Consider the following 21,985-nt stretch of genomic DNA (forward strand, 5'->3'; position numbering starts at 1 on the left):
CACTTAGCTGAGCCCTCAAGGGTTAACTCTCACATTCTACAAGGGAGCAGGAATGGAGGGAGGGGAGACAGCATATCACATACACACTGTGTGAGAGAGATACACATTTCCCCTTTAAATACACTGCCTTGTTAATTAGATCAGCTTGCTGAGACTGCAGCTACTGCTAGCAAGCTCCCTTCAGCCTGAGCCCCATTGTGTATCCCCCCTGCTCTATGTAAGATGGGGTAAGTGGGGTGCAGGAGGACACCCTGACATTAGCTCCCCCTCTTCCTCCTCTCCCCCACTACAGCAAGCAGGAGTCTCAGGGAGCAGTTCCAAGGCAGAGGGCAGGAACAGCACATGGCAGTGGGGGAGGGACAGCTGCTGCACAGGGAACTTAAGGAAGATGATGGGGGCTGCCAGTCCACCCTGGTTCCAAGCCTCTCTCTCCCCCCCCCCCCCCCCCATCAGCTAGCTGCAACAGGCTGCTCTTCCTGCAAGCAATGGACAAAAGCAGGCAGCTGCCAAACAACATTAGAAGTGAGCATTGCACAACTTTAAATGAGCATGTTCCTTCATTTGATCATCAGTGTTTACTGGGATAACTAAGTGAGCAGTTATTGTACCTAAATCAGGTGTATATATGCCACTATTCAAAGAATGGGAGGTATGGAAGTGGTTAGTATGTAATGCTATTAACACTGATGTGTTAAAAAAGTTGTTAGCTTTAGAGGGCCTTGCTGCTTTAGTTGAGTTTTGTTTGACCGAAGTTGAGCTGGAAGGTGTTGGAATTTTTACATGTATTTGCATAAGCCAGCAGCATGGTAATACTTTCTGTCTAGTAAAACTAGAACAGGAAAAATAACTGATGGGGTCTATTAGAGTTCAGGGACTAGATACTGTATTAAGCAGGGTTCTGGGAAGAGCTAACTCTTAAGTACTGTGAACTTAAAGTGGAGGGGCTTCCCTACTTGAGTTTTAAACTCAATCCATAATCAAACAATCATATGCGAAGAGCTGTCTAAGGACAGCGATTGCTAAGCAAGCATACATGCTTTAGCTAGGACAGTGTTGGTAGCTCTGTTGAAATATTGTTTTGCCAGTAGTCACGCTGTGTAAAGCGGCTGTAGTCATTGCTCTCAAAGCCTATGTTATTCCACCACCACAGAAGTTATTAGAAAAAAGTTAACCTTCCTTTGGCAAAGAAAGAATAAACCAAGATTAGACAATCTCACTATGTGCTCAGAAATGTTTTGTTTTATTTAATAGCTGCAGTTAGTGACTGCAGATTAGTTACAGCTTTACTAGGAATATGCTTGTATCTCAAAGCGATTGAAGAAGCTTGCACAATTGGACAGTAGTGTCGTGCAGCAACAGTCATTGAACAGATTCTTAACAGCAAGTTCTGATCCAACATGGAGATGGGAATTCCTCAGGCTCTCTCATAGACTCGAGTGCTGGTGACCTTGTTCATGGTGCATTCCTAGAAGGCAAGATGATTAATTCAATTTCTGAACTATTACAGCAGAGTTCTAGGAGTTTAAGTGAACAAGGATATCTGTCATACCAGAGTCCAAGGTGTTTATTTAGTATGTGTCACTCTGATATTTAGTGTTAGCCTAAGAGTCAAGCATTTCTTGCCTCCTGGAACATGTCAGAGTGATCATGGTATCAGCCAGCACTATACACTGGAAGAGCAGGCTGCAAGTCTGCCTCTAAGTTTCTGTCCAGCACTCAGATTGGTGGTTAGTACAAGAATATAAACTCTTGGGTTTTGGTCTCTTTAGTGGTTCTCCACTAGTTTTGTTTCAAGTGGAACTTTCCTATTTTGTATGTTATGGGCAGGGCTGCCCAGGGGGCAGAGAGAGCACAAGTGGGGCAATTTGCCCCAGGCCCTGCAGGATACCCCCATGAGAATATAGTATTCTCTAGTATTGCAACTTTTGACAGGGCCCCTGAAATTGCTTTGCCCCAGGCCCCCTGAATCCTCTGGGTGGCCCTGGTTATGGGTTGGGCTGAACCTTGTTTAAAATGGGTGCAACAGTCCCCCTTTATTTGTGATAATTATTTCTTACACTTTGGTGCCTTTTTTGGCACCAGATAGCTGAAACACAAGGAGCCTCCACCCAAACAGGAGTATACCTCTGTTCTTAAGTGGTGATATGTTGCACAGTCCAGGCTCTTGTTTGGTGGAGGTTTGCATCTCTGTGCATGAGGAGATGCAGAAGTAGCAGAGAGCCAAGGATACAGCTGGAACCTCAGAACCTAGCCTTGAGAACCTCTAGAGACTGCATACTTTTGGGCTAAGTACTGGCAGGAGAGGGGCTTGGAACTGTGAGCAGAGATGCTGTGTGTGTTCAGGGAACCAGGACTTTGTGCACTAAGTACTGGATGCCAAATTAACTCTTCCTCTTAAGAAGAGACAAACTAGACCAAGTTTTGCCTATCTGCTCAGGCAGAAGAGGGGTAACCATATTTCTGTACTTCACTTTCTTCTTGCGTGCACCAGCAGCTTTCTTAATGAGCATTTCTGTTTCAGATGAGGGTTTAAAAAAAATTGAACTTACCACCACAAGCTTACTATCCACCAATTTTCTCTTTATTGTTGTCTCTTGGCCATCCCACTTCTGCACATGAATCAAAGTGCCATTGTCCAAGGTGACAATGCTCTGCCAAGACAAAAGCAGCAGCAGGACTCTGGGTCAGACAGTCACAGCACATTTGCCTCTTCAATCATTTAACAAATCCTATGTTCATAGCAGATATTCAAGCTGGCTTTCAGGAAGCTTCCTAGGAAGACCCAGGTTTCAAATGCTTCTTTACCATTACTTGCACAGCTCCTGAGAAGGCACAGATCCCATTGTACTGTGGCTGTGAGCCTTGACTAGCATGGGACACATTTGCCACCACAATACATCCATTTTGTCAGCCCTCCTTCCCCCACTGCTGGAAGAAAAGGTGTCAGGAGACAGAGGTGGGGATTGGAGTTGGGCCAGGGGTGAAAGCAACTTAAAGGACTTACCAGTACAGCGGAGTTCTGAGCAGGAGGCAGGGCCTCAACTGGAAGGAGTGTGACCTTTAGAGCCCCAGGCCCTTTAAATCAAGATTTAAAGGGCCCAGGGCTCCCAGCTGCCACTGCCAGAGCCCCAGGCCCTTTATCACCACTGGAGCTACCAGCTGCAGAGGTGGCTGGGAGCCCCGGGGGGGGGGCCATTTAAAGGTCCCAGGGCTCCTGCCACTGCTACCACAGTGGAGCCCCAGGCCCTTTAAATTGCTGCCTGAGCCCTGTCGTCAGAGCCCCAGGGTAGCAGCAGCCGCCACCAAGGGCTCCAGCAGCCCTTTAAAGGGCCTGGGGCTCCCAGCCACTGCTACTGCAGCAGAGCCCTGGCCCTTTAAATTGGCCACAGAGCCCCAGGGGTCCCAGCCACTTCTGCTACCCAGGGGCTCTGGCAGCAGGGCTGGGGCAGCAATTTAAAGGGCTGCTGCTGGGAGCCCTGGGCCTTTTAAATTGCCACCTGGGGAAGCAGATCTGGTATTGCATACTGGCTCACCTTCCCCTCTGGCCTTGGGGATGGTCCCCACTAACTTGTGTGGTCTCATGTGATTCGATGTAGTGCCCCATCAGATGCATAGGGGCACCATCTGCTTTGGCCCACCACATAAGCCCCTCCAGTGGGCACAGCTGCATAAGAAAGCATGGCAGAGAAGGGGAGTAGAAATTCTAGTCTTATCTAAAGAGAGAAGAGCCCTACTCCAGCCTGACCAATGTGAGGGTGATTAGACATAGTCTAAGGTGCCACTGCCACAGCTACCACATAGCCCTCACCTCACCCCAGAGGCACTTGGCTTCCCAGGTAATTTTCTATGCCTCAGGCACCTTGAATTCAATGAAAGCATCCTGCCATTGACATTTGCAGCTAGTCCCTTTGAGAGAAACTCCTATTCAACACCTCAAAGCAGATAAGGAGCATTTACAGGTCAGCCTTTAGAGGGAAAAGCTGGGCTTGTGCCCAATTTCTGCTTTATATTGTATGAAGGAGGGCTGGATGTGGTCAGTTTTTTGTTATATTAAGAGTGTTAGCAATTCCCTTCTCTCCTACCCAAAAAGGCTATGGCAACTGAAGAGTCAAAATTACTACTTTAACAAACATTGAAATCCAAGCCATTTATAGAAGGGATTTTTTAGAGTAAGCATTTTATTTAGCATCTGTTAGTTCCAGTGACTAGTGAACACTTCAGAAAAAGGAAGTTGTTAGACCTTATTGTGGGAGCACAATGGGCGTGAGGATTGCCCCAAAGCCAACCAGAAGTGCCAAGCATGACATCCCCAGTTCTTATGAGGCAGGGGCAGAAGGGAACCATGTTTAAAGAAAATCATCATCATCATAAAGCAAGAAAGGGTACAAACCCCAAAGTCCTTTGCAGGTCACCTTTAAAGTTTAGCACTCACCTTGGTTTTCCTGTCATCTGCTGTGGTTTCCTCAAACTCTTCCCCCAGCTTGAAGGAGATCTCTGTGTTTTTAAAGGTGCTCTCAGTCTTGATGGTTATTATGTCATCATTGGTGCTGATCACCACACTAGGCTTGGCCAGGCTGCCAAGCTTCCTAGTAGCAAAACCCACTCCTTGAAAAGAAATATACAAGTTACTAACTTGGATTTTACATACACCTCCAGGAGAGAGAACTTGGTAAATAGGTCTGTGGATGTACTAGAAGTTATAGCACTCAACTATGTAGGCTCTGCAGTTCTAATAGAAGTACAAAAGAGACCATCAGATACTATATAGACCTTTTCCCTCTGTATGTTAGGAGAAGGTGCCATTTTAAGTCATCTTAGAAGTTGAAACAGTAAATTGAGTTATACTAGTATACTCTAGGAGACAGCTAGAGACAAGCAATAGATGGAGTTTAAGTCTTAATCCAAACTTTCCTGAATAATAGTGGTGTTTGGCTACATACCTAGTATCTGCCATTCAAGTAGTTACATTAGAGCCCTCATAATGTTTCCTGCTTATGAGTGATAATTAGTTTGCAGGTGCACAAACTATCCATAGTTAAGAATGCAATACCAGTAAACAGCTCCCTGCAGATACAAGATAGCTCTTCCTTTCTAGAGAAGGGAAGATTAGCAAATTGATTATTAGTTAGGAAAGATTTATAATATATAATGAAAATGTTCTATCATCCCAAATTCAAACATATCAATACTACAGAGCCATTCCACTCTTCCCAGAGTGAATCATTCATAAACAGAAAAAAAACCCCAAATGCACTCTCAGTATCTCCTATTTTAAGGAAAAAAAACCACCCTGCTTAACTCATAATATAGTCCTTACCCAGTTCTTTCATATAGCTCTCAAAGTTTTCACTAGAAATAAGTTTCCAGCTTCCTATAAACAGCTCACACATGATGTAAACTATAACTGGAAGAATTATTCAGTAAAGAAGAAATTAGTCTTCTTCTAAGACCAGAAACTGCTATGAAATATAGGTGCTCAGTCACTTCATTTTAAAGATGCCCTAAACATGTGATACTCAGGGACAACCAATCAGGAGAGGCAATGTAAGGACTCCAATCACTTTCACTGTTATTTCTTTTAGCACAAAAGGGCAATTAATAAAGGTCACTAATCCCAAATTAATCTGCTATTCAAAACTGAGTGTTTTCAATGGAGAGACAAAGTATCTATGAAGAATCAGCCTTCCCCAATTAGAGAGGGATCAGCTGTAAAGAGACCTGTCAGTTTGTGTAGATTCAAAGAGTCCCTTCCTGATTTGCCTGTCAGGCCCTAGTACCCTACACAAGGCTTGATTACTGCCTGTGGTGATGTTTCCTAGCTCCTAGCAAGTACTGACCTTCCCCCTAAACTGGGCAAGTTCTGATTGCTCTCAAACCTGGCTCCCCTAACATCTTATCTCCTCCCCCCATGAGTACAGTGCTCAAATTGGGGGGCAGGGAGTGGTGATGTACTTCAACTTTTTGTCATCTTCCCCCTCCCTATCCCCCCCAGCTGCAGTGCAGAAGGCTGCTCTGCCATGACCACAAAAGTCCCTCAATACCCACACCAGTTAAGAATCCTCCCAATTCATCATTCCACCTGCAATTCCTAACCTCCAATAATCAGTATGTGCCCCAGAGCTCCTGAAGTCCTGATTCCCTGATTCGGCTTCTAGGTCTGTTGGCTCAGCTGTTGCTGGGAGGGAAGGGAGGCAGTTCAACTCAGAACCCAAGGATTGTTGGTTTCTTTAAAATACATTATTATATGCAAGGTATCATAGAGACTTTAGGAATATAATCCACTGTTTTTTAAATTCCACTTACTTTATGGGTGCTTAAATAGTTGACCCTCTCCCTTTAAGACAGATGCAACTCTTGTTTTGGAAGGCTAATTTCTTTCCAAACGATCCCCTATAGTGTCAGGTGAAAGCTAAGATCATTATCCTGCAAATATGTACTTAACTTTAGAAACACTGAAGCTAAAGGGAATACTTAGCACATGCATAAGTACTTGCAGAACCAGGGCCTGAGTTTGTGGATTCTTTCTTCTCTTATGGTTTTTACAGTAGGCACCTGGAGTTTTACTTTGTTACAAGAAAAAATACAAATGAAATACTGGTAATTAGAGGGCCTGACATAATTTTCCCCCATTGGTCATCCCCCAGTATCACATGTCCAGGAAATCTTTAAAAATAAGCCCGTGGGAGGGGTTATTATATATTGCTGGTTGGTTTCTTGGTGAAAGTTTGGGTTTTCCCCCCCTCTAAGGATTGTTGTCTAGTAAATCCCCACAGAATGTGTGATCAGTTCTTAGGAACCTGGAAACTTATCTTCAGTGAAAAATTTGAAGATTATATGAAAGAATTAGGTGAGAAATACTGTTTTCTTAATGAATAATCTTGTGATGCTTTTTCTCTTCAGATAAACTGCAGTGGGTCTGGAGTTTACCCTAGTAACTTAAAAACAAACAAACAAAAACTTATACTGATTTTCAGGGGCTGCCAGTTAATTGTACTCAAGGGTGTTCTTATTTCTTGATACTGCATTGCCTAGAGTATGTAGTTTGTGTAGGGATCAGATACATACAGGTACTATCTTGTAGAGTGCCAAGGTATACAACATAGTTCCTTAATTATCTCTCATCAATATCACTGGTCAGTCGGAAAATGACAATATGCTACTTATAGTCTTAAATTGCCACACTGGATGGGGTGGGGAGGAGTTAAAAAGGCATTATAGAGATCCCTCATTGTATTTCAATAACTCCATATCTAATGTTCTTGGCTTTCAAGTAAAAATAAAATTCCTTGGTACCAAACTCAAGTTAAAGCAGCAAAGAGTCCTGTGGTACCTTATAGACTAACAGATGTTTTAGAGCATGAGCTTTTGTGGGTGAATACATCAGACGAAGTGGGTATTCACCCACCAAAGCTCATGCTCCAAACCGTCTGTTAGTCTATAAGGTACCACATGACTCTTTGCTGCTTTTACAGATCCAGACTAACACGGCTACCCCTCTGATACTTGAAACTCAAGTTAGGTTCTGAGAGTTAAGTTGGATTTTTTTTGTGTGCTTTGTACATGTTCAGCAGTGATGAGGGTCAGACTATGCTTTCTGTGGCTGCTATACAACTCTGCTGCATTCAGTGGGTTCACAGAGGTGTAAATGACTGGAACTTGCAAACCCATCTTGTGTAAACAGGACTGCATGAAGTCTAGCTCCCTGACTCATGTTTGTTCTGTTTTTGTTGGGTAAATCGAGTCAAAAGTAACAACTTCTCTTTGTCATTAATGTAAGCAGCAATGACTAAATCTACAGGCCAAATATCTTCTGAGTAAAAATATGCTTTTCTGTGGATGCTCTTCAGACTACAAAGACTCCTTGAAGGATATGACTTACTATGTAACTAACATGCTCTACAGTAAATTCCATGCTCCATTGGTGAACCTGTATTCAAATCAGTTACACAGGTGTCACTGAGACAACCTATCCAGTGGCTCATATGGGGAGTCATAAATGAAGCTTAACACATGTAAATAGGTGAGATGGAAAGGGGCAAGATTGCAGACTGGCTTGCATAATAATCCTGCTATTTAGCTAGACTTGTAGACACAAAACAAAAAAGCATGTATGCATAAAGGCCTACAACTAAAGGTAAAATGGCAGCTGCCATGATGTAGTAACACACAATAATAATGAATTCTGGGCTCTTGTATAGTAACTTTCATTGGTAGATCTTAAAGTGCTTTACAAAGGACATCAGTATCATTATCCCCATTTTACAGATGAGAAACTGAGGCATGAGCAGTTAACTGACTTGCCCAAGGTCACCCGGCAGCCCAGTGGAAGAGCTGGGGAAAGAACCCAGGTCTCCTGACTCCTGATCTAGTGCTAAATCCACTAGAGAACACTGCCTCCCATAACTGTGCCTCTCTGATTCTCTCCTCTACCTGCTCCTTCAGTGTTTGGTTTGATATGGGAGATGGGGAAACCTCTTGACTCCCCAGAATGTGTGGATTCCTCACATCTTTAATAAAAATACCTGGAAATATTTTATCAAAAGGAAAATTCATCTCTGAAGTAAGAGATGATCAGCTAAGGATCCTTTAAGCCTGCTGACTATCTGGTCGGTGGGTGGGTGGGTGGGAAATGCACATCTATACTTACGATGCCTTTTTTGGGGGACAGGGTGTTTATCTGTGCATGTCCTCCTAATTGTCCCACTCTCTGTTTCCAGGCCACCCTTTGTGCTCACTCTTTGTGCCAGACAGAACTCCTGTCTTTCCTTTGTTTTCAGAGCAGAGTGAAATCTTAGATGGTATCTTGTGTGTCTTCTTCAGGAGTGGGCTTTGCCATGAGGAAACTAGGCAGCCTGGCAAAGCCTACTGTGATCATCAGTGCTGATGAGGATATGCTAACAATCAAAACAGAGAGCCCTGTTAAAAATACAGAGATCTCCTTCAAGCTGGGCCAAGAATTTGAGGAAACCACAACAGATAACAGGAAAACTAAAGTAAGGAGTTGGGGTGGGGGGAGTGCTTGGTGTTACTGATCAGCTTGTGATGTGTGGATTTTCTTACTCTCTTTTGGACGGAGGGAGGGGATAGGATAATCTACTTGAAAGCTCTCCAGTCTGAAAACCATCAGATACAGCTGTACCATGGATCTGGAATTATGATTAGGACACAAAGCTGAGAACATGGTATGGTACACGGGGTACACAGCCCCTTTAATTTGCAAGGTGCTAGCAAAATCACTCACTTTGCTATGTCTTTCCAGAGTGTTGTAACCTTGGACAATGGCTCAATGATTCATGTGCAGAAATGGGATGACAAAGAGACCACAATAAAGAGAGAGGTGGTGGATGGGAAGATGGTCGTGGTAAGTGAGACAGTTCCTGCTATCTGATCAATGAACACTGCTCTTGTTAATCTCGTTATTTTGGATAACGTGGACCAGTGTTTTTTATTAACAAGTGAAAACCCCTCATGTTGTATCTTCTAAGTACTGCTTAAAAACCATTGCTGTGCAATAACTTCTTCTAAACTGAAATTTTGAGACCAGTGGATTACTAATGTAATTCAATGCTAAGTGTGGTGCTCTCTACCTTCAGGTGCATGCTAGACTTGCAGAACAGCTTTGTTGAGACATTTCTATTTTGTCTTGCTATTGTAATTTCACTGAACTCCTCTTTATCCTTCTAGGAATGTACCATGAAGTATACCATCTGCACTAGAGTCTATGAAAAAGCATGAGGAAACTATCTGCAGTTAACTGCAACTTGCTGCTGGGAACTGGCTCAGTTCCACAAGATAAAGGCTACTGTTTTCCTTCTGTTTTGTAAAAGTTTTGAATAGTCACGTGCCCGCAATGTACCATACTTCAGCTTAGTTGCTACTTGTTTGAACTGGGGCTAGTGAATAAAATATTTCCAGACTAATGACCTAGAGTATTTGTGTGGTGGTCACGCCTGCTCCCTTAGAAAGATATGCTTATACTGCAATCAGGCCACAGTCTGGGCCCCTCCCAAAGTGTCCTAGAGCCCAGGGCAGCCTGAGCCCAAATGTCTATACTGAAATTACACAGTGCCTTAGCCCCAACCCACATCAGCTGGCAGAGACCACCCACAAGTGTCTAATTGGGGGGAAAAGATATACCTGAAGTGGCCTACTTGACCTTGATTAGGGCAGGAGTGCCCCAAAAAGCCAAACCATAGGCACAAGATTCGCTTCTCCCCATTCTGGGGGGTTAACAAAAAGAAATGGGGGTAATCTAATTAAGGGACAGACCCAAAAATGTATGGCTGTTAGGGTCAAAGGAATATGGTAGAGGGAACACCAAGTGGGAAAACCCCATGGCTTCAAGAAGAATGCTAGAAGTGAGAGGTCTAGAATGCCCCCATGGAACTCTGTCCAGGTGGGAGAAGGAAGGGGTAGGCAACCTATGGCACAGGGGCCGAAGGCGGCACGTGAGCTGATTTGCAGTGGCACACACACTGCTCAGGTCCTGGCCACCAGTCTGGGGGGCTCTGCATTTCAATTTAATTTTAAATGAAGCTTCTTAAATGTTTCAAAAGCCTTATTTACTTTGCATACAACAATAGTTTAATTATATATTATAGACTTATAGAAAAAGACCTTCTAAAAATATTAAAATGTATTACTGGCACGCAGAACCTTAAATTAGAGTGAATAAATGAAGACTCGGCACACCACTTCTGAAAGGTTGCCGACCCCTGGAATATAGTCACAGAACTTCCTGGGCAGGTCTTAGAAATGAATCAATTTCCTAAACCAATATTAAAAAAATCACGTATGTCCTCTTTTCTGGATCTTTGTTACTGATGTCTCCCTCTCCTGAGATGGACACTCAGATGAGCACAATGCTCAAGATGAGGGTGCTAACTATTTTATATAGTGGCATAAGAAGTCTTTCTGCCTTCAGTCCCATCTCAATACATTCTGGTTTCTAACTGCTACACCCTTTCAATTATACTTGTCTTTGAGTAATTGTTATTGACTGAGAATTCTGCAGTGTGTTTAAGTAGCTCAAACTGATTGGTACAATAGCAGTTACCTTTCACTCATCACCAATGATTTTTACCTGCATTTGTGCTGCTCATTAGCCTGCTCTGCAATTCCTCAAAAGCAAGGCAAACAATCTTCCTTAGTCTCACCTAATCAATTTTTAAATTACTGGCAAATTGTCACATCTCTAAAACCCCCTGTTCAGGATAGTTAACAAACATATATAAGACTGGTCTTATGACCAGCGGAGCACCCCAGGGATGTGTACTACTTATAACATTCAAAATTGCATAACCTTTCTCCTTTACCGGTTGCCAATTATTTGCCTTTCCCCTGAGACTAATTATCTTCCACCACAGTCTCTTGAGAGAGACTTACAAAAAAGCTTTTTTCAAGAGACAAGTCAACTGTCTTCATCTATTTTAGCTGGCACGCAATGCTACTGGGAAGATAATTTACCATTTCAAAACAGGTTCTGGCTGGTTCCTTTTACTTTCACCTCTGGCTTTTAGAGCTCTGCCTTTAGTTATTATTCCCGTGCTCACCTTGCCAGATGCTGAAGTAAGGGTTGTTGGCCTGTAACTTCCTAGATGGCCCCAGTGCCTCTCAATTTAGGTACAACACTGGTCTCCTACTATAGGAATGGACTGTGCGTCATCTTTTATTAAAGAGACAAGGTGGGTGAGGTAATTTTTACTGGACTAACTTCTGCTGGTGAAAGAGACACGCCTTTGAGTTTCCAGTATGTAAGAGTTCCAGAGGTGCTGTCATAAACAGATAGTTAAGGGTTAAGGTCTCTTTTACCTGTAAAGGGTTAATAAGCTCAGTAACCTGACGGACACCTGACCACAGTACCAATCAAGGGACAAGATAATTTCAAATCTCTGTGGAGGGAAGTCTTTGTTTGTGTTCTTTGTTTTGGGGGGTGTTCTCTCTTTGGATCTAAGAGGGGCCAGACGTATCTCCAGGCTCTCCAAGTTTCCTGAAGTAGTTCTTCTATTCAGTATAGTGAGTATTAGAAAGGTGGATTAGTCTATAATTAATTTCTGTATTTGCAAATGTATGTTGGCTGGAGAAATCTCTTTATTTCTGTTTGCTGTTACTTTTGATTATCCTGAGAAAAGGGGGGAGGGAAGTCTCTCCAGTTTTATAAGTTAGACCCTGTAATCTTTTCATCCTGGTGTTACAGAGATAGTGTACTTTCTTTCTTTCTTTTAAATAAAATCTTTTCTTTTTGGAACCTGATTGATTTCTTCCCTTGTTTGGAATCTCAGGGGAAGAGGAGGAGGAGGAGGGGGGAAAGAGAATCCCTCTTTGTTTGATTCAAGGAGTTTGAATCAAGGTGATCTCTCCTGACGGATAAGGAAGGGAGAGGTGGGGGAATGGGCTATTTCCCTTTGTGTTAAGACCCAAGGAGCTTGGATCTGTGTTCCCCAGGGAAAGTTTTGGGGGAACAGGGAGTGTGCTAGACACTGGAATTTCTAGCTGGTGGCAGCGTACCAGATCTAAACTAGGATTTTAGTTTAGAGGAGTCCATGCAGGTCCCCATCTTGTGGACGCTAAAGTTCAAAGTGGGGAATAAACCTATGACAGGTGCATTCTAGACCTCTAACAGGGATGGAGCAATAGCACAAGAGTTGGAGAAAATCTCATTCTGCACCGTTTTCTGATACAGAGAAAGTGCATGATATGGGAGTATCACTTAGCCATCAGTAGTAGCTTGAGTATTAAACAGATTATTATGATATTGCCTTTGGTGCTGTCTGGCCCATCTTCACCCCTAACTTTTTCCAGAAAGTTCTGCTCTGTCATTAAAGAGCACTCTATTTGCTTCCTGTTTCTGAGTGATAGAAACCTAGATTTCCCTTTCCTCTTAATACAGGATATTGACTTGAGTAGAGCTTGATAAGATCCAGTGGTGCAAGTAGAATTCATCTCTTACCGGTATGCTGCACCAGCTAAAGCTGGGGGTGCGGGGGGCATGACTGCTCACGTGACCCCAGTCTAGGGTCCTCTCCTCTCCCCTCCCCATGATCCATCCCATGTTACTTGCAGGGGGGAGCGCTCCCAGTGGGTGGACATGGCACAGCTGCTGTGTGGGCTGCTAAGAGAAGAGGGCTTGCTCTCTGGAACAATAGCCCATTCACAGTCACATCTGCTTTGGGAACTGCCAGCAGAAGAGCTCCAAACTAGCTCCCTCTGACAGCAGAGAATATTTTTTTCAAACCTGCTGGCAACTGAGCCCCATGCTGGTAGCTCCTCTGGTGTGGCTGTACAGCCCGCGGCCTTGCCCCCAGCCCTTCCCGAGTCCTGTCCGGGGTCGGTAGAACAGCCCCACCAGAGGACAGAGCCGGGTGGGGGAGGCTGGGATGGTCCAGCCGTGCAGGAGGAGCTGCCGGCGTGGGGCTCTCCCAGGAACCGTCACGGTGAAAGGAGCACTGGCAGCCCCACACCACGGCTCCTCCGGCACGGCTGTAGCATCCCAGCCCCACCCTCAGCCCTGTCCTCCGGCACGGCTGCTGTACAAACCCTGGATAGGAGACACAGGCGTGCAGCTGTGTGGAAGGGCTGGGGGAGGTACAGCCACGCTGGAGGAGCTGCTGGCATGGGGCCGCCCGGCAGCCTGACGTTCTGCTACTCCTGTCCCTTTCCATATGCCTTACTAGCTATAAATAGCTTACTTGTACGGCGAACCAGACCTGATCACCCTGCTTACACCACTGATAAAATCCAACATAACTCCCCCTTTTATTTTGTCCTTGAAATCTACCATGGTGGTTATAGCTAAAGAGTCCCTGCAGCTGGCTCATCATCAGGTGCCATAACCTCTGGGAGTTATTTACAGCCAATGCAAGACACAGCAGCCTGTAGGCTGCTCAAACCTGTGCTAGGGACCAGGCCAGTGCCTGATGGCCCCAGGATCAGCACAATGTGAAGGGGAGTTAGTCACCTTTCCTTCCAGCCCTTCTCTGGATGTACACCAAGTACAGCTTTGCCACTTCAGAGGAGCAAAGGACAGACTCAGCACCTTCTCTCTGAAGGCAGACACATTTCCAGTCCCCTGTCAAAATAACATCTCACCCAGTTCTTTCATGTATTCCTCAAAGTTTTCACTGGAGACGAGTTTCCAAGTTCCCAGGAAGAGCTCAGGAGTCGTGGGAGTTTGCTGGGCATTGACAAGAACAGCTGCTGCTACCATGGAGAAAAAAGAAGGCGTGAGACATGTAAACCCTGACAGCTTCTCTTTAAAAATGGCTTGAATATGTAATACTCAAGGCCGACTAGTGACAGATAGTGTGGGGATAAAACAGTGCTAGGAATCCGATTCCAGTCACCAGCACTTTTATTTCCTTAGCCACAATACTGAAAGCAGAGCTAATCACAGTAAATGCCTTACAATTTGGTAGTCCCAAACACTATCACCCATCAAAAATATAAATCTTGTGCTAGAGGGCCATATTTAAAAGTGGGGACCAAAATGAGCAAGATAAAAAATTACCTAATCTAAGTAACAATGACATTGGCAGCTACAGATCCTCCCAAGCAATCAGCCAATTGTTTTTTTAACCATGACTTACTTATTTGGAAATAAAGCTCGACAGCTGTCTGTCCTTTCAACAACACAGAAAGCAAACATGCTAAAATTCAGTCAGGAATCCCATTTCTCTGCAGCCTTGTCAGCAACTCGTACGGCGGCAGTGCTGCAACCTGATGGACATCTACCAGTCCCATAATTATTGTATCCAGGCGCGGCTCCAGGCACCAGCGCAGCAAGCGTGTGCCTGGGGCAGCAAGCCAGAGGTGAGCGGGGGGGCGGCGTGCCGGTCGCCACGCTGGTCGCTGTGAGGGCACCAGTCAGGCAGACTTCGGTGGCGTTTCTGCGGGAGGTCCGCCAGTCCCGTGGCTTCAGCAGCAATTCGGCGGCGGGTACGCCGAAGGTGCGGGACTGGCAGATCACCCACAGAGCCACTGCCGAAGGTTGCCTGACTGCATGCTTCGGGCGGCAAAAAACATAGAGCTGCCCCTGATTGTATCCATGGAATACTGTGCGGCAGCTTGGGTCTTCAGTCGTCATTGTGGCAAGCTGGACTCAAGTATCGACTATAGCTTTCATATCATCTGGTCCAACCCAGACAACTCACATATCCACCCTTCCACTCCCAGATCCCATTGCTGCCCCAGCAATTAGGTGTGAGGGCAGAGCCAGGGCTGCAGTGTTGCGCACAGTCAACCACCAAGACAGCTTACATCACAATTTCATCTCAAAGCCACATCCAAAATGCCAGATAATGTGACCACTTTTTTGAAGCCATTGAGCTTCCCAGACAGTACCTCGGGCACACGCTTTCTAAGGACTGGCAACAACAGGAGGCTCAGGACTATATTTTGCATTGATGTAGCATTTCTTGACAGACAGACAACTCACATCTGCAGCCTCTAGTGTCTCTGCATATGCTCTTGCATGCCCTCTAGGCAACCATATGAGCCAAAAGATCCTTCTTTGTGACAACAGGATATGTTGGGGTCATGGGCGGTTTAACTTATATCTTTACTGTTAAGCTACTTGAGCTCCCCATCCTGCCCCCGTGGAGCTCCAGAACAAATCGCGGGCCATCTGATGATGCACTGCCCTCTTTATCATCTTGATGGTAGATGAATGTGCTTGACGTCTCTAGATAATGCTGCTGTGAGAGAGTGGCCACATCACTTACCCATCCTCTAGTTCATTGTTTGTGCCGCCAGAAGCCATATGCCAGATATAACAGTGGATCCAGTTTCTACCATCCCATCCAATTTACAAAGTTTAAAATGTTTTCAAATGAAATCAATTCCTTTGCGCCTGACTCACCCAAACTTGGTGTGTGTCTGAGAGAGAGAGAGAGAGCAGCACTAATGGGCCTATGCAAAGCTTCTGGTAGCGTCTGGTTCAAATCTTCATTTTCTGGCTTTCTTTTCTGACTGTTATGTTTTTAATCAAACAATTATTTCAAGAGCCTCGTTTCTGTACTCGTAATATTACTGACATACAGATGCCCCAGAGATGCTTCTAGACTTTGCAAAAGTGGACACAGATTTTCCACTCTTACATATCTTTTGTCGTGAGTAGTTTGTTACAATAAACCACGTTCATTTCTTAAATGCAGATAAATTAATACCCGTGGGAAATTCTCACCAAGTTTTAAAGCCTGCTTGCTGAACTACACTCTCATTAGGGCTGTGAAGTGAGAGATAGGGCCAAGTCTGATCCCCATTAAAGATTTCACATCTCAAGAAGGGAAGGGTTTTTAGTCAATTATACTTTGGCTTCTCATTATGGGCCTGACCCAAAACCCACTGAAGACAAAGAATGGCTTGCCAACTACAAAACCAGTTTCTCCTCTCTTGGTTTTCACACCTCAGCTGCTAGAAGAGGACCTCATCCTCCCTGATTGAACTAAACTCGTTATCTCTAGCCTGCTTCTTGCTTGCTTATATATACCTGCCCCTGGAAATTTCCACTACATGCATCCGACAAAGTGGGTATTCACCCACGAAAGCTCATGCTCCAAAACATCTCTTAGTCTATAAGGTGCCACAAGACTCTTTGCTGCTTTTACAGATCCAGACTAACACGGCTACCCCTCTGATACTGAAGACAAAGAAAGACTCACATTGACTTCAATGGGCTCTATATAAATTGGGCTAGAGAATGCCTTTGTCTGTGAAGCATTCCTTTCCAACAAGGTAATACAGGAAAACTGGATTGCCTGGAGAGACCCACTGTGACCATCAGCAAGGACTGGCTCACTGAGGAGAATAGTGTTTCAAAGGTGTTCTCAGTCTGGACAATCTGTCCTTCAAACTGGCATAAGAGTTTGAAGAAACCACACTAGAAAACTAGAAAAACAACCTGGGGGCTAAAAGAACAGGAGTACTTGTGGCACCTTAAAGACTAACAAATTTATTGAAGCATGAGCTTTCGTGAGCTACAGCTCACTTCTTCGGATGCATAGAATGGAACACACAGACAGGAGATATTTATACATACAGAGAACATGAAAAGGTGGAAGTATGCATACCAACAGGCAGAGTCTAATCAATTGAGATGAGCTATCGTCAGCAGGAGGAAAAAAACTGTTTGAAGTGATAATTAAGATGGCCCATAGAAGGTGTGAGGAGAACTTAACATAGGGAAATAGATTCAATTAATGTAATGACCCAACCATTCCCAGTCTTTGTTTAGACCACAGGTAATTGTGTCTAGTTTGCATATTAATTCGAGTTCAGCAGTTTCTCTTTGGAGTCTGTAGGGGATGGGAGCATTTTAAAAAGCAGCAGTAATAAATCTCCAATTCAGCAGAACAGTCTGTTCTGCTGAAATCCAAAAGTAGCTGTGGGGTGAGGGATGAATCACCTCTAATCTGCAAGGCCCTGTGGCATGCTATCACATACGTAACAGTGGGGGACAATTCAACAAGATAGTTAAGGGAGAAAAGGTTACTTCAGCTGGGAAGAAGTTGGGACTTGCTGGGGCACGAGTCTGGCTATACTGGGGAGTCAATGAAAGAGGTGAACTAAACTGGGGAGAGGAAACAGGAGTCATAGATTAGTCAGTGGCTCTCAAACTTTTGTACTGGTGACCCCTTTCACATAACAAGCCTCTGAGTGCGACCCCCCTTACAAATTAAGAACACTTTTTTATATATTTAACACCATTATAAATGCTGGAGGAAAAGCGGGGTTTGGGGTGGAGGCTGACAGCTCACGACCCCTCATGTAATAACCTTGTGACCCCCTGAGGGGTCCCGACCCCCCATTTGAGAATCCCTGGATTAGATCATACTATGGAAGTGAGTCTGAAGAAGAGCTGCACTGGTGCTAGAAACCAGATTACCACAATGCTAGGGAAAGAGAATTGGGCCAGAGAACTGGAGGTTGGCAAGGAATTGGCTCCTTTGACTGTGTACTATGATAGTAATTTAGGATAAAAAATAATTAGGAAACATACCATCCATATAATATCTCATTAATGTCCACACTACAGTTAATAGATTCAAATCTCTTGTCAGTTACACCCATGCTAACTTAAAGTCAGTTGGGCTGCACTGGTGTAATTGATAGAATTTGCCCCAATAACTTTAATTACATATTACATTTATTGAGTCTTCTATCTGATGATACAACATTTCAACTGCCAGGAACACTGGAAATAGAAGAGAGTTGATATAGGCTTCCAGAATTAACATGTACATGGAAATATAGCATGCTTGAGTCCAGCAGAAGCAACTGGAAAACCAGCATTTTCAGATACAGCTATCACTGATGGGGTAATTAGTTGAGACATAGTGACCTTTTAATAACAATTAATGAAAATGGACCATGGTATTAAAATAAAAAGTCTCCATTTTCACAATTAGGAGAAAAAAATGATATGCAAACTGATTGCAGTTTCATTGGTATCATAGATGCAGGGCTGGTGCAACCATTTAGGCGACCTAGGCAGTTGCCTAGGGCGCTAGGATTTGGGGGGGCGGCATTTTCTTTGGCAGCGACCACGGTGGGGTAGTGCCTCAGGGCGGAGAGCTGCCGCGGGGGGGGGGGTGTGTGCCTCAGGGCTTGGGGACGGGGGACGGGAGAGGGTGCAAGGTGGAAGTTTTGCCTAGGGCGCGAAACATCCTTGCACCGGCCCTGCATAGATGCTTTATCCACAGCAACTGCCATGGGGTAAAATAGCTGAAGTGTTCCTTGGAACACCATACCAGCACTCCACAGAGGATGAAACAGGTTCATGGTGGAACAGGTATCAGAGGTCAGGCTTCTGCTCAGGACCAGAGTTCACCCAGGCATAAGCAGGGATCTTTACTGCCACATCATCTGTTGAGAAATAAAACCAAGATATCAAACACACAACATGCTGTATTTCCAAATGCATAGTCTTAAAAGGCGCAACCAACAGCTTGTGATAGCGTTGCTGAGACTGCAGCTGCATCACTTTTCCCCCAGCCATGCTGCACAAAACATTTAGCTTCTTTAAAGAAAAATTACTAGAAAAGCTGAAACGCACACATTTTGCGTTGAGCCTGATCCTGTTTTCCAAAGCCCTTGGAGTCATGAGACCCAGGTTCTATCATAGCAGTACCCCGGGCACCCTGTGTTAAACTCTTTATCCCACATTTTCAGAAGTGGTGTCTATTTCTGGGTGCCTTGGTTTTTGAGTGCCCAACTTCAGACACGAGGAACCTGTTTTTCAAAGATGCGAGGCTGTCAGAGTCTACCCTCACTTGAAACTGGGCGGTTTCAAAGTGAGGACCCGCATGTCTTCCCCCACCCCAAAATCCTAGGGTAGGTCTCCCCTTCGGCTGCCACCACCCGGTCAATTCCGTGGGCCGGGACACCCCTGTTTCCCCCCTTGGGAACACAGATCAATTCACAGAGGAGGAACCTCCCCCCTCCTCCCTCTCTCCAGCCTGCTCTGGAGACAGAGGTGCCTGGATTCAAACGCCTTGAATCTCTACACACAGGGAAGCAGCCCACTTCCCCCTCCCCTTCCCCTGAATTTCTCCAAGGGAAGGAATTAACCAAGTCCAAAGAAAAGAAAAGAATTTATTAAGAGAACAAAAGAAAATACAGAATCTCTATGAATCCAAGCTGGGCACTCATAGGGTATAACCTTGCTAAGTTCTGGAGAGACTTCTCTCTCTTTCTCAGTACAACCAGTACAAGCAGAATTAAGAATAATCAATAACAAACACACAGAATTGCAAACATAGGATTATTAGATAAGGACACAAAGTATCTTTCTAATACTCACTATCTTGACTAGAAGAAATTAGTTCAGAAAGGTGGAACTTGTAGGACTTGATTAACTCGTCTGGTTTCTTGAACTCCAAACGGCCAAAGACAAAGACCCCCCCAAACAGAGGGAAAAGTTCCCTCCTAGGAGTTTCAAATTCTCTTCCCTGATTGGTCCTCCATTCAGATGCCCACCAGGTACTATGCTTTAACCCTTTACTAACTATTCATGACAGAGGCACTCACAATTCAGTCTGAAGCCTGTCGGACTGTGACTGCTCAGCATCTCAGAAAATCAGGGCTCAGGTGTCTGAAGTTGGGTAATCATCCCAAATTAGGGCCATATTAGCCCCATTAATTTCTCGGGACCACATTGCTGTGTGATTACTTACACGAGGTGTCTCACTGACATCAATGGAAGCATTTGCATGCATGGTACCTGCTCCCACCAGAAGGCGTTCACATGGTGGCCCTCTGTAGCTCTGGTCCTTCTCTAAAATGGGGACAATACATACCTTCCTCACAGTGACTGCATAGCTAAATTCACTCTGCTCGGTAATGTGGTTTCAGATCCACGGATGGATGCTGCAATCTAGAATTCTTATGTTCCAGCAAATCAGCAAATCTAAACACACCTTACTTGAAAATGCTGCTGCTGTTTTTCGGCCCAACTCTCCAGAATCACACATCTTACCTACCCAAGGGTTCGCACAAAGTGAGTTACCCTCCCTGAGCAGGGTTAAACCACCTTTGAGACATAGAAACCAAATATTAGTAGCACAGAGTTTTATATTCACAGTTATCCAGTGGGCGAAACACTATGTGTATTCAGTCTCAGCTCACAAACAAAAAACATTTGACATTTAAAACAAGAGTCTCAGCCTTTCCCCACCCCTGCAGCTTGTTGACATTTGGTACATTCCTCTGACCTATAAGTGTTGATTCTCCAGCTCCAGCAGTAGGTGGCACTAGAGAACACTGACCCCAATGCACTGGAGCAGAAAAGCTACAGCAGAACATTCACACTGTAGACATGCCTGTTCCACTGGTTCCGGGGTGAAGTTCACACCACTGAATAAGCATCAAACTTTACAAATTAGGTGCCTCAACTGATTCTTAAATTTGCTGATGTTATGGATGCAGCTGCTCAGCTACTGCTCTAACCAGCTGCCCTGTTCCAGTGAGCTACCAGGGGGACTCTAATTAATGAACATCCTGAAGTTCACTAAAGCACAGAAGTCTCATCAATTGCAGTTCCATGCTAAGTAGTACATTGAAAGCCTATAGTTAAACTATTGCACAGAACCTGCTCACCATCATATAGGTGGATTATATAGAATGGGCTGAGTTTATTCTGATAAGGGTGGTGCTGCAATTCTGCTGTAGGACCTGATATTGGTTTGGACCCCTTTAATTCAAATAATAAATGAACTGACCAAGCTTCTTGCTCCCCCCCGCCTCCCCAGACAGTTCCATGTTTCAATGGTCTTGACTCTGTTCTGGAAATTTACATCTTAAAAGGGGACAACTGAGAGTGTCCCATTTTATGCACAACATCTCTCCTCACTCCTTTACCTAGCAGAGGGCACTGCTTCAAGCCGCGGGAAGCCATACTCCCCATCCCCTGCCTATTGGGAGAGCAACAGCAGCAGGCAGAGGACCATCGCAGTGGCACCAGATCATCCCCACAACTGGACCATCACCAAACCCCAGCCAGTGGCACCACCACCAGGCCAGCATTAGCAGAACCACCACCCAGGCTGTGGCAGTGGAACCCAGCTGGTGGCAGCACCAACCCCTAAGGTGATGGAAGAGGATGAGTGTGAGAAACTGGCTTCTCAAAAGAGTGGGGAGTAGGGTTGCCACCTCTGAGATACAAAAAAATGGGACATCAAGGATTGTTCTGAGCCCATAAAACTGGCAGTGTGACTGATCACCTTTACAGATTTCCCAGGCAGCTACCACAAAAAATGGAAGATCCTGGGAAACCTGGACTGGTGGCAACCCTCATGGGGAGTAATGACAGTTTTACCTTTTCTGTGTTGGGTTTTCCCCCCGAATTTTGTGAATGTGGTCACTTTAATAACAAATAATAATAATAATAAAGCTGTCATAGGCGCTATCTATAGTGCTGCCCCCTAGTGGTGACTTTAGTTCACATATTAGCAGCCTGTGCTCTTTGAACAGAAGGGAAGGAGTTCAGTCC

At 44.7% G+C, this 21,985-nt stretch overlaps 2 protein-coding genes and 1 long non-coding RNA gene across 3 annotated transcripts; 1 reads left to right on the top strand and 2 right to left on the bottom strand.

Annotated features, from left to right (window-relative positions):
- Positions 1-878: 878 nt before the first annotated feature.
- LOC123363859 (fatty acid-binding protein, adipocyte-like) lies at positions 879-5,473 on the bottom strand. The gene is made up of 4 exons (XM_045005326.1): positions 5,318-5,473; positions 4,433-4,605; positions 2,550-2,651; positions 879-1,465 (listed from the first exon to the last, which is right to left on the bottom strand). Exons 1-4 carry the CDS (start codon positions 5,388-5,390, stop codon positions 1,415-1,417), a joined length of 399 nt encoding a protein of 132 aa, XP_044861261.1. The 5' UTR covers positions 5,391-5,473; the 3' UTR covers positions 879-1,414.
- A 1,217-nt stretch (positions 5,474-6,690) lies between these two features.
- Positions 6,691-10,238, top strand: LOC123363861 (myelin P2 protein-like). The gene is made up of 4 exons (XM_045005328.1): positions 6,691-6,847; positions 8,821-8,993; positions 9,260-9,361; positions 9,685-10,238. The coding sequence occupies exons 1-4, from the start codon at positions 6,775-6,777 to the stop codon at positions 9,733-9,735; spliced, it is 399 nt and encodes a 132-aa protein (XP_044861263.1). The 5' UTR covers positions 6,691-6,774; the 3' UTR covers positions 9,736-10,238.
- Positions 10,239-14,087: 3,849 nt separating this feature from the next.
- LOC123363862 lies at positions 14,088-20,467 on the bottom strand. The gene is made up of 3 exons (XR_006576918.1): positions 20,295-20,467; positions 18,747-18,861; positions 14,088-14,199 (listed from the first exon to the last, which is right to left on the bottom strand). It is a non-coding gene; the product is annotated as an uncharacterized LOC123363862 (long non-coding RNA).
- Between the last annotated feature and the right edge of the window lie 1,518 nt (positions 20,468-21,985).

The sequence above is a fragment of the Mauremys mutica genome, chromosome 2 (genome assembly GCF_020497125.1).
Source record: "Mauremys mutica isolate MM-2020 ecotype Southern chromosome 2, ASM2049712v1, whole genome shotgun sequence".
NCBI classification, from domain to species: Eukaryota; Metazoa; Chordata; order Testudines; family Geoemydidae; genus Mauremys; species Mauremys mutica.